Consider the following 17,111-nt stretch of genomic DNA (forward strand, 5'->3'; position numbering starts at 1 on the left):
ATCTTTATGAACATACCTTCACAACAACAATGGAGGTTTCCAGTGAACTCGGTAAGACAAATTAGAGAAATTTTTAAAAGATGAGAAAAGTACTTTGAGAAAAAGCTAACTAGTCCATTAGTAGCAACAGTATTCTGAGAACATCTTTGCGAACATACCTGTACAACAATTGAGGTTTCCCATCTCAGAAGTCTCTAGGTATGAAGCTGAGAGTTTCTCACCTCTCACCAGAGTGAACCACTCAGCTCACAGTGTGGCCGATGAAACAGAACCAAAGGTGGGCATCACCACGTTACCATGGCCACAGCGCATCATAGAAGCCTGAGAGTGGATGCAGCCCCGCCCACCTCAGGTCCCACTACCTCTGTCAAGACAAGTGTGTATTCTGTGGACAAGTGTGGCACTTAAAAGAAAGTTCTGTTTCAAGAACTGAACCCTAGTCTCACACATTATTCTCCATTTCTTAAACACCAGCCCCCCAGATACAGTCAATAACCAAAATTTCAGGGGTAAGTGGGAAAGACAAAGCAAGCATTTTGAGAATAAATAGGGGTCCCATTTTTTCTGTGAAATACCATCCCTTCCCATTTCTAGCATCCTGAGTCACCAGACATTTCTAGAATGATTTAAAGTCAGTTCCAGATGAAATAAAGAGCATTAATCGAAATTCAGTTTAGAAAGTCATATTTCTCTAAGCATATATTCATTGAAATATGTTTTTCTCTCATCATATATGTATCCTACCTACTTTTTCTCTGTGTGAGCCAAGACTATGTACTTAGATCTCTTAATCTTGTGAATTTACTGAGCAATTGCTTGGTCATTTTGTGTGTGAAAAGGTGATTCTTCACTAAATAATGAAGGGGGAAAATCACTGTATTTTTCACCACTGCATTTCTTTGAGGCTGACTGAGTTAAGTGAGAAACTTAGACTTAATGCTTTTCCAAATGAAATATTTTGCATAGCCCCCAAACCTCAAGATTAAATGTGTACATTGTTGCAGAGGCTATCTCCGCAATAATCCAGCTGAACCTCAGAGGGGTGGATGTGAAATTCAAGAAAAACACAGGGAGAGGTACAAGAAAGACACAGAAACCAAAGTTAGGATGACCGCTCACTGACCACCGGTGGCAGACAAGTGATACAATTTTATTTCTGAGCACAGCTTATATGCACAGAAGGGCTCTGGGTTTCATAGGGGCAGGTTTGATAGTGGTGTGGACACTAACCTGGCCAGAGATACAGACACAGTATCTACCTACAACTCTCTGCACGATGGCATGTGCATGTGCGTGTGTCTGGTTGCATGCATGTACATGTGTGCACTGGCCATGTGCCCCTGGCCTCCGTCAGCCTTTCAGAGAGGACAGGAGAGTGCCCGGGCCAATGGCCAGGCTGCCGCCTCAGGTGCGGTGCGACCGCCGCCACCCCCAGCCTCCTTGACGGCTGCGCTTTACACATTTTCACATAGATCGTCACGTGACCCCTGGGGCTCAAACTGGAAACAGTGAGCCCACAGCCAGAGCAGGGAGAGTGGCACCGCAAGGCCCCTTCCCTTGGCTCTGCATCAGCATCAGGCTGCCCTAGCTTTGAGCTGTGTCTGTGAGCATCTGCGCTTCACCTGCATTTATTTTGTGCATCCGTTAAGAAGATGCGCCCTAAGGTATCAGAAAAGCCTTAGGTTCTTTTGGGGGTCTGCAAATGCTGAAAATATTTCCATATGAATGAATGGTAATTGAATTTTGCTTCACATCATTTTGGCTTAGAAAAGGTTTCATACATACACTCTACTTTCAGGTATCGAGAGAAACCGAAACTAGAACCTAGTTTTTGTGGGGCTTGAAACCGACCTTTTGGGAGGATCTCTAAAACACACGTATATACACACGCACATACATACATACACACGGGTGTGCACAGCTTTGGGAGGAACCCTGGCGATGAAAGCTTGCCCAACTGCACTGTAACTGCCTCTTGTTCCTTCCATGGAAGCCCTTCCTTTCCCTTATACCGCATGGGTACATCTGCATCTCTACCAGCTTGTCATCCAGGGTCACTTTTGGGTTATCTTGACTCTACGTGAATTCATTGTCCACCATATATTGACCACTTTGTACCTACTATTTTGCTAAGTCTTTTCCACACATCCTGTTTAATCCTTTAGAAATGGGTTTCTCAACCTGGGTAATACTGTTGTTCTGGACCAGGTGATTCTTTTGGGGAAGGGGAGACGTTCTGTCTTGAGAGCTCTTAAGATATTTAGCAGCATTTCAGCCTTTACCCACTAGATGGCAGGAGCGCACCACACTACCATTCCAGGCGATTAAAATATTTCCCGACATTGCCGGATTTCCACTGGGGGCAAAATCCCCCTGGTTGAGAACCACTGCTGCTGTAGAAATACTGTTCAAAGAGTGGTTTGTTACCTGCAAAGAGGTGACCACAGAAACTGAGATGAAATGTTTAGAAATTTAACGGTTTGACGTGGTTGCAACATCCAATCAAGTAGATAGCCACAGGTGTCCCTGAACTGGAATGCTTTGCAGGTACACAGAGCTGCTTATTAGTCATGCACAGTAGGGCTATTTAGTGGCCTGGGACAGATTAAAAGTTACAAAAACTAGCCCTTTACCACAGTTTGAAAAACACTACAGTGGGTATTTTTGTTTTCATTTTTAAAGTGGAGAAAACGCTGCAGTAGGTATTTTTTTCTGCACTTTTATAGAGGAAGAAACAGGCAGATTGTATAATTTTGTGTAAGGTCATGTAGCCTGTAAATATAGATGGAAACCCAGACAGTCTGACCCAACGCCCTGAATTCTTTTTTTTTAAACAGTGGTATATTTATTTATTTAGTTATTTTTAAATTTATTTCTTTTTTGGTATCATGAATATACACTTACATGAACAACATATTTACTAGATTCCTCCCATTATCAAGTCCCCACCACATACCCCATTACAGTCACTGTCCGTCAGTGTAGTAAGATGCTGTAGAATTACTACTTGTCTTCTCTGTGCTATACTGCCTTCCCCGTGCCCCTTCCCCCATTATGTGTGCTAATCGTAATGCCCCTTTTCCCCGTATCCCTCCCTTCCCACTCATCCTCCCCAGTCTCTTTCCCTTTGGTAACTGTGAGTCCATTCTTGGGTTCTGTGAGTCTGCTGCTGTTTGTTCCTTCAGTTTTTTTTCCCCAAAAACCACATTTATGTAAAAGATATCTTTAAAACAATGCCATGGATACTTAAAAAGGTTACCTGTAGTTGTGATTTAATATGGCCATGAAAATACAGCATTACCCACATTTTCTGTACCCAAGGGAAAGCTGCTAAGTATGAGGATCAGATAGTCATAAAACAATAAACTTGGAAGATATTTAATCTATCCTGTCTCTGTTTACTGCTTGTTGGAGGGGTGTGGGTTTTTAAATCAGCTCTTTTTATAAAAAAATCACTAAATACAGTCATTCGAGTACAAATAGCTATATTCTTTTAATCTGAAGAGGTAAAATGTATATCTTACACCTTGAGGAATAAGTAACATACAATACAGGAGGAAAATGATATAAAAACAAATTCTATTAAGTCAAGAGAATCACTGGGAAACTACATGTAATGCTATATGGGCTTTATATTTCAGATTTCTAAAATAATAATTTCAACCTGTAATAACTAAAAAGGCTTTGACCTTTTAATGTCAATTTTACTATACTTTCCTATTTTTAAATACAATATTGTCACTAAATCTAAAGACATATGAGAACACTTTAGGAAAGAGTCCTTCTCAAAATGTTACTTCCCCACTGCATATATTTAGTTTTTATATTCTTACTATGATATGCACACAATATTTTGATATTTCTGACTCACTGAACAAATGAATGAGTTTTGCATGGAATCTGTATCATTTCTTCCACATGGAATCTGTATCATTTCTTCCATATGGATGCATCTCTATTCTTGTTCTCAATGATTTTGTCGTGAATCTCCAAGCCATCTGGTCTGTCAGCAGGTCCATTTTCCAAAATTTTTGAGACATAAATTCCTTCTGGTAATGTTTCTTCCTCATTATTCTGATTTGGTCGACCTCCTATAATATTGAATAATGTGTCATTTTCTCTTTCTAACACAATGGTGAGTGGCTTGTATTCTCCATCCGGGTCCAGGTAGCCGCGGCGGGCGCGGGTCGCGCCCCGGGTGAGCCGCTCCTGCAGCCCCGCGGGCCCCGGGACGCAGCCCCGGCGGCGGGCAGCGCGGAGAGCGCAGCGCGTCACGTGCGCCGCCAGCTCGCGCGACCGGGCGCGGCGGCGGCGGGCGCGGCGGCGGCGGCGGGCGCGCAGCTCCCGCCCGAGGCGGCGCAGCGGCGGCGCCCAGCATGGCCCCGCCGGCAGCACCGCCCAGGGCCCGGCAGCACCTCCCAGGGCACCCGGCTGTTCCTTCAGTTTTTGCTTTGTTCTTATGCTCCACAGATGAGTGAAATCATTTGGTACTTGTCTTTGTCCGCCTGGCTTATGTCACTGAGCATAATACCCTCTAGCTCCATCCATGTTGTTGCAAATGGTAGGGTTTTTTTTCTTCTTATGGCTGAATAATACTCCATTGTGTATATGTACCACATCTTCTTTATCCATTCATCTACTGATGGACACTTAGGTTGCTTCCATTTCTTGGCTATTATAAATAGTTCTGCGATAAACATAGGGGTGCATCTGTCTTTTTCAAACTGGGCTCCTGCATTCTTATGGTAAATTCCTAGAAGTGGAATTCCTGGGTCAAATGGTATTTCTATTTTTGAATTTTTTGAGGAACCTCCATACTGCTTTCCACAATGGTTGAACTAGCTTACATTCCCACCAGCAGTGTAGGAGGGTTCCCCTTTCTCCACAACCTCACCAACATTTGTTGTTGTTTGTCTTTTGGATGTTGGCCATCCTAACTGGTGTGAGGTGATATCTCATTGTGGTTTTAATTTGCATTTCTCTGATGATAAGCAATGTGGAGCATCTTTTCATGTGCCTGTTGACCATCTGAATTTCTTCTTTGGAGAAGAGTCTGTTCAGATCCTCTGCCCATTTTTTAATTGGATCATTTGCTTTTTGTTTGTTGAGGTACGTGAGCTCTTTGTATATTTTGGATGTCAACCCCTTATTGGATCTGTCATTTATGAATATATTCTCCCATACTATAGGATGTCTTTTTGTTCTGATGGTGCCCTTTGCTGTACAGAAGCTTTTTAGTTTGATATAGACCCACTTTATCATTTTTGCTTTTGTTTCCCTTGCCCGGGGAGATATGTTCATGAAGAAGTTGCTTATGTTTATATTCAAGAGAGTTTTGCCTATGTTTTCTTCTAAGAGTTTTATGGTTTTATTACTTACATTCAGGTCTTTGATCCATTTCGAGTTTACTTTTGTGTGTGAAGTTAGACAGTAATCCAGTTTCATTCTCTTACATGTAGCTGTCCAGCTTTACCTGCACCAGCTATTGAAAAGGCTGTCATTTCCCCATTGTATATCCATGGCTCCTTTACCTTATATTAATTGACCATATATGCTTGAGTTAATATCGGAACTCTCTATTGTGTTCCACTGGTCTATAGGTCTGTTCTTGTGTCATTACCAAATTGTCTTGATTACTGTGGCTTTGTAGTAGAGCTTGAAGTTGGGAAGCAAGATCCCCCCTGCTTTTTTCTTCCTTCTCAAGATTGCTTTGGCTATTCGGGGTCTTCTGTGGTTCCATATGAATTTTAGAACTATTTGTTCCAGTTTGTTGAAGAATGCTGTTGGTATTTTTATAGGGATTGCATTGAATCTGTAGATTGCTTGAGGCAGGACGGACATTTTAACAATATTAATTCTTCCTACCCAAGAGCATGGGATGAATTTCCATTTGTTAGTATCCTCTTAAATTTTTCTTAAGAGTGTCTTGTAGTTTTCAGGGTATAGGTCTTTTCACTTCCTTGGTTAGGTTTATTCCTAGGTATTTTATTCTTTTTGATGCAATTGTGAATGAAATTGTTTTCCTGATTTCTCTTTCTGCTAGTTCATCGTTAATGTATAGGAATGCAACAGATTTCTGTGTATTAATTTTGTATCCTGCAACTTTGCTGAATTCAGATATTAGTTCTAGTAGTTTTGGAGTGGAGTCTTTAGGTTTTTTTATGTACAATATCATGTCATCTACAAATAGCGACAGTTTCACTTCTTCCTTGCCAATCTGGGTGCCTTGTATTTCTTTGTGTTGTCTGATTGCTGTGCCAAGGACCTCCAGTACTATGTTGAATAAAAGCTGGGAGAGTGGGCATCTTTGTCTTGTTCCCAATCTTAGAGGAAAAGCTTTCAGCTTCTCACTGTTAAGTATGACATTGGCTGTGGGTTTGTCATATATGGGCTTTATTATGTTGAGGTACTTGCCCTCTATAGCCATTTTGTTGAGAGTTTTTATCATGAATGGATGTTGAATTTTGTCGAATGCTTTTTCAGCATCTATGGAGATGGTCATGTGGGTTTTTTCCTTCCTTTTGTTGATGTGGTGGATGATGTTGATGGATTTTTTAATGTACCATTCTTGTGTTGGATTCTCCCAGAGGAGGATGCCACCCCAAATCACTCACGGAAGGCGTCTCTTGATCCAACAAGCAAGAGGAATTTATTCAGGAACCAGCTAGCTGGGGTCCAAGTGTCAGCCCGACGCAGCGGGTCTCAACAAGGACCCTGAGCACTTAAAGCCAGAGGTTTTTATAGCATTTTCAAAAGGACAGTATTTTCCCACAAGCACATAAAAGTGTTTCTCCATAGACACATAAATATTTGGCTGGCGCCACATCCTGGAGGTTTAGCGAGATAAGATCACCCTCAGCATGTTAGGGTGGTTTTAGCCAGATAACTTGGTATGTATGATTGAGGTTAGCTGACTAAAGGTCACTGCTATCGGTGCTCATGATTGACTAACTTGTTTTTCAAGGCCCTACCTAGTTCCAATATTTTTTTCTTCCTGAGTCACACCCTCAGAAAATGGTTTCTAGGTTTCTAAGATGGCTATGCTTATGCTAACTTACTAATCTTACTAATGCTTAGATTCTACACTTGCATCCCTGGGATGAATCCCACTTGATCGTGGGGTATGATCCTCTTGACGTATTTTTGAATTCGGTTTGCTAATGTTTTGTTGAGTACTTTTGCATCTATGTTTGTCAGGCATATTGGTCTGTAGTTTTCTTTTTTTTGGTGTCTTTGCTTGGTTTTGGTATTACAGTGATGCTGGCTTCATAGAATGAGTTTGGAAGTATTCCCTCTTCTTCTATTTTTTGGAAAACTTTAAGGAGGATGGGCATTATGTCTTTAAATGTCTGATAAAATTCAGCGGCGAATCCATCTGGTCTGGGAGTTTTGTTCTTGGGTAGTTTTTTGATTACCGATTCAATTTCATTGCTGGTAATTAGTCTCTAGATTTTCTGCTTCATCCTGGGTGAGTCTTGGAAGGTTGTATTTTTCTAGATAGTTGTTCATTTCTTCTAGGTTATCCAGTTTGTTAGCATATAGTTTTCATAGTATTCTCTAATTATTCTTTGTATTTCTGTGGTGTCCGTCATGATTTTTCCTTTCTCATTTCTGATCCTGTATATGTGTGTAAATTCTCTTTTTTTCTTAATAAGTCTGGCTAGGGGTTTATCTATTTTGTTTATTTTCTCAAAGAACCAGCTCTTAGTTTCATTAATTTTTCTATTGTTTTATTCTTCTCAATTTTAGTTATTTCTTCTCTGACCTTTATTTTGTCCCTCCTTCTGCTGACTTTGGGCCTCATTTGTTCTTCTTTTTCCAGTTTCAATAATTATGAATTTAGACTATTCATTAATCCTTTTTTTTTTAACTTAAAATGTTTTTATAAATTTTAAATGCTGTATTTGAAGTGGAAATTACTTTACTGACTCGAGCAACTGAACTGCCACCTCTGGGTTCCAGCTTCTCCCGTCACAGACTTGGAGGTAGATCGGTCTGTGTTTGAAATTCCCGAATCTAACCACGTTCAAGACAATGGCAGAAACGTGCAGCTGCAAGATGGAGAATCGGAGATAATGCAGTTTGCCCTCCAGCGGAGCCTGGCAGCAGCCAGGTGGGTTTGTCAGGGTGAATGGAACGGGGGTGGGGGGGCTTTCCCTCCTGCTTGGCCTTAGTGTTGAGCTAACCTGAGAGGCTCCTGCTACCTAACAAGCTTGGCGTATCTGTGGTATTTACAGAGATCACTGTGTATGTGGTACACCCAGTCCTTTGCAGAAGCTTCTCATAGGAGGCATCTGTGTAGCCCCCGTCAGCACCACCCACAGGATGCCTCCCTTTCCTTTTCCTGATGTGCGTGCAGGTGAAAAGTCATGTAATATTCTGGAGTGTGCAATATAATTTTCTAGTACTGAAACAGTCAATTCATGCTAGTTTATAGCATCACATTTTTCTGGAATATTAGCCGTGTTGACAGTCTCGTAGGAAGGTATGTGGATCTTAACCCCTTCTTCTTGCCCAAGGAAGGCCGATCATCATAGTGTGGATCTGTAGTGAATATGTGATGAAATCAGCAGTACACCCCATTCAACAGTCCAGAGCCCCACCACCCAGGCAGCTGTTTTCAGATTCAGCCTGGAGATGTGCAAAGCCCTTAGACTTTGGAGTTATTCCAGTAATCTCATCATGGTGAATAAGAAAGACTTTGTTTTGTATTTTTCTAGAGCCCGTGAGGAGATTTTTAAACAGACAAGGATTTTATTAGGGGAAATGCCTGTGTGAGGGAAAGTAGGGAGAGAGCTGGGGAAGTGGGGGAGCTGAGAGACCACAACCCAAGTCTGGCCCTAAAGGGTGGGGGTGGAAGCACCCTGGACACAAGGTCAGCAAAGCCATCAGGGAGTCCTCTGGCCAAAAGTGGCCATCAGACAGGTCCCATGTCTCCTCGGAGTGGGCCTGCCATAGTAGGCCTGCCACATCCAGTCATCAGCTGGGAGCCTGGCGTTGGTGCCAGCATGGCATGGGTTCCCACCCACAGTGGCTGGGGCCTTGGTCAGCTCTGCTCCTGTAGCTGGAGGCCCACCAGGCACATTTTTGTGGCCACCACTGAAGCAAACCCGGAGCCCAACGTCCATCTCTTCCACCTTCCAGCTGTATCACTATAAGCAAGTTATTTAACCCCTCTGAGCCCTAGATTCCTCATTGGTAAAACTGCGACCATAGTTCCTCTCATTTCCAAAAATGAGCATAAAGCTCACATGAGCTGTCATATAAAAAATAATTAGAACTGTGCTTAGGTTTGGATCCCAAATCCAACTGTCATCAATATTCTCTAGCTGTGCGACCTTGGGTTTGTGCCTTAACATCACTGGGCCTCAGTGTCCTCATCTGTAAAGTGGGATGAGTAAGATTGGTCATTAGTTCCAATCAGACACAATGACTAGATGAGATATGCAAAAGCTTTGTTGGGGAGAATGCCTGTGAAGCAAAATTGGAAGGGAGCCTGAGGAGAGCCGCAGGGACAGCAGGCCTTGGAGAAGGTCTGACCCCCTGGAGGAGAGCAGTGGGGAGGGCGGTTAGGGCGCAGGGGTCTTAGGTTGTGGTGCAATTCTGAGGAAGTTGCAGGCGGGCCGTTGGGGAATCCTTGAGGATGAAATAGGGCGTCAAAGGAGCCATGCGTGTCCCAGAAATTGTACTGCACACTGTCCCTGCCGGCTCAGGCTGGCTGAGAGTGGCCCATGGGGAGTGTGGCCAGGTGAGAACATTGTGGTGCATTCAGAGCCCAGCAGCCTGTCAGTCAATTTCACCCCCTGCAGTTGGAGATCTGGGGGGTGCTATGTCGTGGAGTCTCATACACAGTAAGTGTTCAATAAATACTTGCCATTATGGTTATAAATAACTACCATCACTGTGCTTACTCGTGGCAAAGAGTGTAAGTAATCTCTGCAGCCTGTGAGACCCTCCCTCCCTCCACTACCACTGCTAATAGAAAGCAATGCTTCTCTTAAGGTCATGGCTAAAAATCAGGCCAGTCTGGGCTTTGCTTCAGATTTTCTTTGAATGAGGAGTTAGTGGACAGAAGAACACACATGTCAGGGATGAGTGTGATTTCTAGGAGTCATTTGGTTTTATTTTCTCATACAGTCCACTAGGGAAAATCAGCTCATGGGCCGCTGTCCTGCACTGCATCAAATCCCAGCCACGTGCAAATGGTTTTTCTTAAATAATTCTCCCCCCCACGCCTTCTCCCACCCACCCAATCTCCCCAGAAGTAGAGTTATTGTGGTTGCCAGCCTAAGGGCTGCCCTGGTAGATGTGGTAGAGAAGGAAACAGGAAACCATTTATCAGTTTAAGGTCAAATAAAGATTTTGAAAGTCAAAATTGCCCTTTCTCTTTTCTCAGGACTTGGTACCTTCCAATTCCCCTTCCTTAAAATTATCCTCAAAAGCAGTTCTGTGGGTGAGGAAGAAATGTTTGCCCTCTTTTCAGATTGGAAGAGCGAGGCACGCCGAAGTCACACTCATGTTGGTCAAAGTCACACAGCTAGTGGCAGTTTGACTCAGATCCCAAATGTTCCAGCTCTTAGGAGTTTTTAGCCCATTTTATTTGGCCAGAAAATTTTTTATTAGCACCTACTATGTGCCAGTCATCATGCCCACACGGGCAGCATGCCCACACGGGCAACATCAAGGAGCTGTTCTTATTCATTTAACTTCATCAGTAATAGCCTTTCATGTTTCTCTCAGGTGGCTGAAACCAGACATGGGAAAGAAAGCCAAACACAAGACTCAAATTAAGAAGAAAACCTTGAATCCCAAGTTTAATGAGGTAAGACTGCCCCATTTGTGTCATGCTCTGGGGTATTTCCTTTACGTGAGAGAGGGACGAATTTCCTGCTAGAATGCTGTGAAGCACATCAGAAAGAGCTTTCTCTCCCAGGTCAGGTTGAATTATCTAAAGGACAGGTAATGAGTTCCTTGTCACCAGAGGGTATCAAGCCTAAAACAAAACACCATAGATTAAGAATGTCATAATCTATGCATTTGGAGAGAGATTGAATTAAGTCATTTCCAATATCATTACCAGTTCTAATAGTCAATAATACTGAAATCTGAGGAAATACATGGGGCATGATCTACCCAGTGGTCACGGCCCTCTCCCTGTCTCCCACTCCGCAGGTCCATCCAGTGCAGGGAGTCTTGCTCAAGCCACTACCGAGATACCCACTGAGTGGACTCCTTCCTCTGTTCTCACTGTTACTCGTCAGGCATTTCATGACCAGACAGTTGCAGTGGACTCAGGCTGACTCCCTTCCTGGGTTTGGTCCATCCTCCACATAAGTGTGAGCTTCCTAAAACACAAATCTGAATTTCTCACCCTTTTGTCCAACCCAACAATAGCTCCCTGACTTCTTAGCATGACAGTCAGGCCTTTCAGACTCATAACCCACCCCTGTCCCGTGTCACACTCCAATCACACTAAACTCCACGCAGGTGCCTGGCACATTTCTCGCCTCTGCACCTGTTTCTCCCCTTCCCTGGACTTTCCCCTCTCTTTTCCTCTCTGGCAAACTCCTAGTTATCCCTTAAGAGTCAGTGTAAGCGTTAACCCCTGAAGATCTGCTCCCTCTATGCTTATAGGGTTTTTGCAGCCTTCCATCTTGTGCTGACCATTAATTTCAATTATCTGGACAAACCTGTCAGCTAGTAAGGATCCAGAAATATCTGGTGAATGATTGGGCAGAGTCAGCTAGCACTGGTTTTTATCAAATGTTGTACAGTACGAAAGGAAAGCTACAGTACAGTCAGCTTTGTAGTGCTTCATTTTTAAAGGACATGCACCCATATGTGCATATATGGGGAATGTTCTGTGTAAACTGAGCCCAGAACAGTGACTGGCCAGTAGGTCTGCCTGTCCTGCTTCCAGGTCCCTCTTTCATCTGGACCCCGATTTCCCAACTCTGACTCATGAACTTTGAGTAAGGAGCCAATTACTACTGTCCTGCCTCCCCATCCCCTGGAATAAGAAATCCAAATAGCCAATTAACTCATGAGTAATAGAGAAAATATGAATCAAAACCATACACCATATCTCATCACAAACTGGCAAACAAATATTGTAAAATTTTGGTAGCCAATGCTGGTGAGGAAATGTACACACTGTGCGTGAGAGAGCAAAATGATTCAACTTCTGAAGGGAAGTTTGTCAAAAACTCTAAATTTTTAAAATTTGAATTCCATTTATTTTGGAAACAGGTGATACAGCCACATACTTGAGAATTCCAAAAGTACCAAAGTCAAAACACTCCTCCCTCCCCAGCCTGCTTCCCTTCTGAAGCCAGAATATTGTCTATTTCCAGGATTTATGTATACACAAAGCAAATAAATGTGTGGCCAGCTTATGACACACAAACGGCACCACAGTTTACACCCACTAGTCCCTCTCTTAAAATTTTACAAACTCAGAACACTGCTTGAAATTTATCCTGAAAACATCACCATGGGTTTGCACAATGATTTACCTACAAGGATGCCTTTTATCATATCATTACAATAGTGGAAAATGGGAAACAACCTAAATACTCAACTGTTGAGCAGTAGGTTATGGTATAGCCACACAGCTATTAAATGAAGCCACTGAAATGGTGATATAGAAAAATATTTGCTAACATGTTAAGTTGGTTTTTACTATATGTTATAAAATGGAAAAGATAGCCATAAAAAGGTATATTCATATTGTATTTCACATAATCAAATATTTCAAATAACGTTAAAATTAATACTCACATTAAAATAAAAAATATCAATGTGGTCACACATGGAGAAGGTTGACAGTGGTTTTCTTGTAGTTAAATTACAAGTTTTGGGGTTTTTTTCATATTTGTTTTAATGATGAGCATGAATGAATTTTATAATTAAGTAGAAAAGTTATGTAAGAAATCAGATTGTCTGGAAACATAAGCACTTAACCCTCAAATGAGTCTCAGTCCCCTCAATTAGCCTTCATCTCTAAATGATGGGGAGAGGGGTAGACCCACTTCAGAAGCTACCGGAATGGAAAGACCGAGTTCATGGCCATTTGCCTTCACGCAAACTTGACCAGGACCAGTTCTCTTAGAAAAACCCTGGCAGCCTCCCCAGTATCAGAGAGTCCTTGAAGAGAGAATGACAGGCTGGGGGGACTTTATAATAGAGTGTTTGCTGAACGGAGGTTGCCAGGCGCAGAGTGGGAAGGCCCTCTCGCACCCTTCCATCTGCGAGCCCCTAGGGCTCAGCCTCAGTCCCCGATGCCGGGGGTCCAGAGCACCCTCTCATTCACATGTCTTCCCCTGCTGCATCCAGGAGTTTTTCTACAATATCAAACACAGTGACCTGGTGAAGAAGTCCCTGGACATCTCAGTCTGGGACTATCACATCGGCAAGTCCAACGATTACATTGGTGAGTGTTCCCAGCTCCCAGAGAAAACCTCATCTTCTGTCCTCCCAGGAGACGAGAGCCTTATCTGAGGCTGTACAGAGCTGAGGGCGGCCCTTTCCTGCGCTTAGCCACATTGTCTAAAGGCTAAGTTGGGCCCCATTGGCCTGATTTGAGTCTCACCTGCAGATGCCTTTAGATGAAAGAGCTCACCAAGCCAGGGAGATTCAATCACAATTGGTTATTTACTGAATAAATCACCTCCAGCAGAATAGTTAAATCACAGCAGATTGGGGTCTGTGGCCTCTGTGGACAACAGGGTGCAATGGCTATCTCCTTAATCTATTGGCAAGTTCAGGATGAAGGTTTTGATTTTCGCAGCCCCCTCCAAATGGTGAGGAAGAACAGTCACTAAAGATGGAGCAGGGAGGGAACCCCAGGCAGGGGAGACGGTGGGAGCAAAGGTGTGGAGGCAGGGTTGTGCGGCTGACGAAACTGACTCTTTGGAAATAGGTGATGAGAACCCGGAAGTAATAGGAGAGAATTATGAGGGAGTAGGGTGGTGATTAGTAGAAGGTCCTAGAAAATAGATGATTTAGGAATGACTTGATGCCATAATAGGGGGTCCTTGCAGGTTCTTGAGTATGTGGTCTGTAGGCAGAGAAGGCCAGTAGTAATAATAACATCATGCCAGTAATTGTCCATAGAGAAATGGATCCGCTTGGTGGAGGGGGTCCGCTTGGTGGCAGTTTTTCCCTAAATAGACATTTGGGTCCAAAATGCGAGTCCCATGCATCTCTCCAGTCTGCCCACCTGCCCCTATCTTCCCATCTTGTCCCCCAGGAGGCTGCCAGCTGGGGGTCTCAGCCAAGGGAGAGCACTTGAAACACTGGTACGAGTGTCTGAAAAGCAAGGACAAGAAGATCGAGCACTGGCACCAGCTACAGAGCGAGAATCACGTGTCAGGCGATTAGGATGGTGGCCAGGCCCCCCCAGGCCCTGTCCCACCTGTGCCCAGTCACCCCTAGCCTGCCCCAGCTGCCCGTCACACTCTGGTCTCTCTTCTCCCGGCCTCCCCACCCAGCCCTTCCTGAGCCTGCCTCTGAGGTGCCCCGGACCGCGGGCACTGCTGCCAAAGACCTCCTCCCTCGGCAATGCTGCCAGGCCGCTGAGGATGCGGCCCCTCTGGCCCCTACAGGACGGAGCAGGAGGGCTGGGGGGTGGGCACATTTTACAAGGAGGCTGTTAACTGAACAGACTCTGGGTTTGGGCACGTTACAAAGGTTCTTCACCGTTTGGGACTGTTCTTAGACACCCCTGGCCTTGAACACACACGGACCAACTTGCGTTTCCTGCATCACGTCTGCACGGGTCCTCAGTTTTCAGCTGCCCCAGGCAAGGCTGTGAGGACTAGCGAGCTCTGGGGCAGAACTAGTGCCCCCAGGCTCCCGCAGTCCCCGTGACATACCCCCACGGCCAGGAACACAGACCCCCGGGGTTAAACTCCTCAGAGGCTAGGAATACACCCTCCCTGCTCCAAACGCATCAAGGAATGGACACGAGGGACACACAGTGGGACTGGGTAGCCCCTTCAGGGAGCCCCTGTTTGCCTCCTTGCACAGATTAGCACCCATTCCCTACGACCCCTCCTCCCTCTCGCTCTCCTTTGCACCATGTCCAGCTTGCCCTTTCTTCCTGTCTCTCCTCTTCCCTCTTCTCCCAACTCTCTCCCCTTCCCCTCCTCTCTCTCTAAGGGGGTAAAATAGCAAAAGCAAAAAATATCTAATGCAGCCCCTCCCCCTCTTCTCGTTTCACCAGCTTGACAGAACAGAGGCAGAACCCTGAAGTTCTACTTAGGCCTACACCCCCTAAAACCACCACTTCTTTGCCAGGTGAGCCAGGTGGCTCAGTCCCGGCCTGGCAGCTGGCACTGCCCAAAGGGCACGGCAGCACCCTGAGGCACATAGGGGGGCTTTCTCAGCCCCTGGCCTCCCCAAGCGCACAGACAACATTAGACACCAGAGTTCCGGGCCCCGGGGGGCCTCTCCAAAGCCCCAGCCGTTGTCCTCCCTCCGCTCTTAGTTAAATGAGCAAACCACCCGCTCCCTGGCTCTCCGACCCTTCGCATCCTGTCCCTCGCTCTGAACTGCCTAGAACCTCTCAGTCTCTCTTTGTCTGTACCTTGGTCTCAGTCTCTCTTGCACCCTCTTCCCCAAGTTTGTTGGGAGAATGAAATACCATTGTGGGTCTAATACTTTAAAGAGTGACAGGCAATCTTCAGCGCCCCACGAGAAACCGATTTTTCCCAGTTTCCATGGTCTTTCCCCCACTGCCACAACAGTTACCTCTTCTTACCCAACAGTCCACCCTTACCTACAGAAGTCATCCGATGGGCACTAAAACTCTCACTTCCTCCAAACACATGCCTTTGAACCTTCTCCTTCCACCCCCAGCTCCCTGTACAATTCAGTGGAAGACACCAATTTCTTGCCTTGGATAACCAACATCAAGCTCTTCACCTTCCCAAGATGGCTGACAGCTTCCTGGCTGCTGTTTTCCCTCCCAACCCTCTCCCTCCCCGTCGGTCCCCTTGGTGCCCACTCTCAGCCCGCCTTTCCCCGGCTTGCCCTTGGGAGAAAGCATGCTGGCTATGTTGCACACGCCTAACGCTGGATTGGCACTAGAATTAGCACGCAGTGAGCTTTTGCTCTGTCCGGACACACGCTCCCCTGACAAGTGTAACCACCTCCCTGCCTAGAATACACACACACCCTCTGGTGCATGCAGAACCACCCATTTCCTTTCTTTGTGCTGATGTAGCCAGAAATAAAGTAGGAATATCCAGGAAAAGAGGTGGCCTAGGTTTTTCCTTTCTGGTTTCTGGAAGTTCTTTCTCCCCATCAGGGTACATGCTGCTACTTGGATAGCCAGTATTTAATGAGCATCTACTATGTTCCAGCCCCAGGGACACAGCAGAGGACAAGCAGATGTGGTCTCTGCCCATGTGGACTTTGTTTTCTAGTGGATTTCATCTTGGGTAGTGGGCTCAAGGCAACCTGGCTGGCCCCACACCCTCTTACAAGAATGCTTTTTGCTGGCAGTCACCCGATAGGGAAGCAGCACCATTATCTCCCACCTACCCCAGGGGAAAGCCCCAAGTGGTTGTGGAATCAGGTAATATCAGGGCTGAAAGAGACACTGGCCAAGAGCCAGAGCCTAATCCAGTCAACCCACTTGTCTGACATTAATAACACAATGGGAATGACACACCCAGCATCTCAGGGCACCAGTGCCAGGAGAGGAGCCAGATCATTGGACCCCTGTGTTCTTAACACACTGACCGATAATAACACAGATCATCAAACACCACCTTGGTATTCTAGCACCTTCCACCCCACAACGAGCCTTCACACATGATACTAACTTGAGATTCTCAACAGTCTTGAAAGTGAGCTGAGTAACTAACTTTCCAGAAGGGTTACCTCACTATAATTTATCCCAAAAGTGTTTAAGCAATTTATCAGGAATGTCAGTGACTTCCCAGAAGGAGCTGTCCATTCCACCCAACAGAACCTTCCCTTCCCGGTCAAGCTGGAGATGATTTCCTCTTCTTGTTCCCAAAAAGGTGGGTCTCGGTTTTGGGGCAGAAGTCCTCAAAGAATTCCCCGGGGAGATTTGATTCTCAAATGCCCCATGCTCTTCC

The 17,111-nt window shown here is 45.0% G+C and overlaps 1 protein-coding gene across 1 annotated transcript; it reads left to right on the forward strand.

The window, feature by feature from the left end:
* Positions 1–1,387: 1,387 nt before the first annotated feature.
* LOC140846392 (uncharacterized) lies at positions 1,388–17,111 on the forward strand. Its single transcript, XM_073222410.1, has 6 exons — positions 1,388–1,408; positions 4,168–4,561; positions 7,963–8,113; positions 10,741–10,822; positions 13,336–13,432; positions 14,252–17,111. Exons 1-6 carry the CDS (start codon positions 1,388–1,390, stop codon positions 14,380–14,382), a joined length of 876 nt encoding a protein of 291 aa, XP_073078511.1. The 3' UTR covers positions 14,383–17,111.

Source organism: Manis javanica, chromosome 15, assembly GCF_040802235.1.
Source record: "Manis javanica isolate MJ-LG chromosome 15, MJ_LKY, whole genome shotgun sequence".
In the NCBI taxonomy this organism is placed as follows: Eukaryota; Metazoa; Chordata; class Mammalia; order Pholidota; family Manidae; genus Manis; species Manis javanica.

Coding starts and splice junctions, on each gene's coding strand:
- LOC140846392 (XM_073222410.1), top strand. CDS start 1,388: ATGGCCAGGCTGCCGCCTCAG. Junction 1,409..4,167: donor TGGCCAGGCTGCCGCCTCAG/GTGCGGTGCGAC, acceptor ATCCGGGTCCAG/GTAGCCGCGGCGGGCGCGGG. Junction 10,823..13,335: donor TGAATCCCAAGTTTAATGAG/GTAAGACTGCCC, acceptor TGCTGCATCCAG/GAGTTTTTCTACAATATCAA.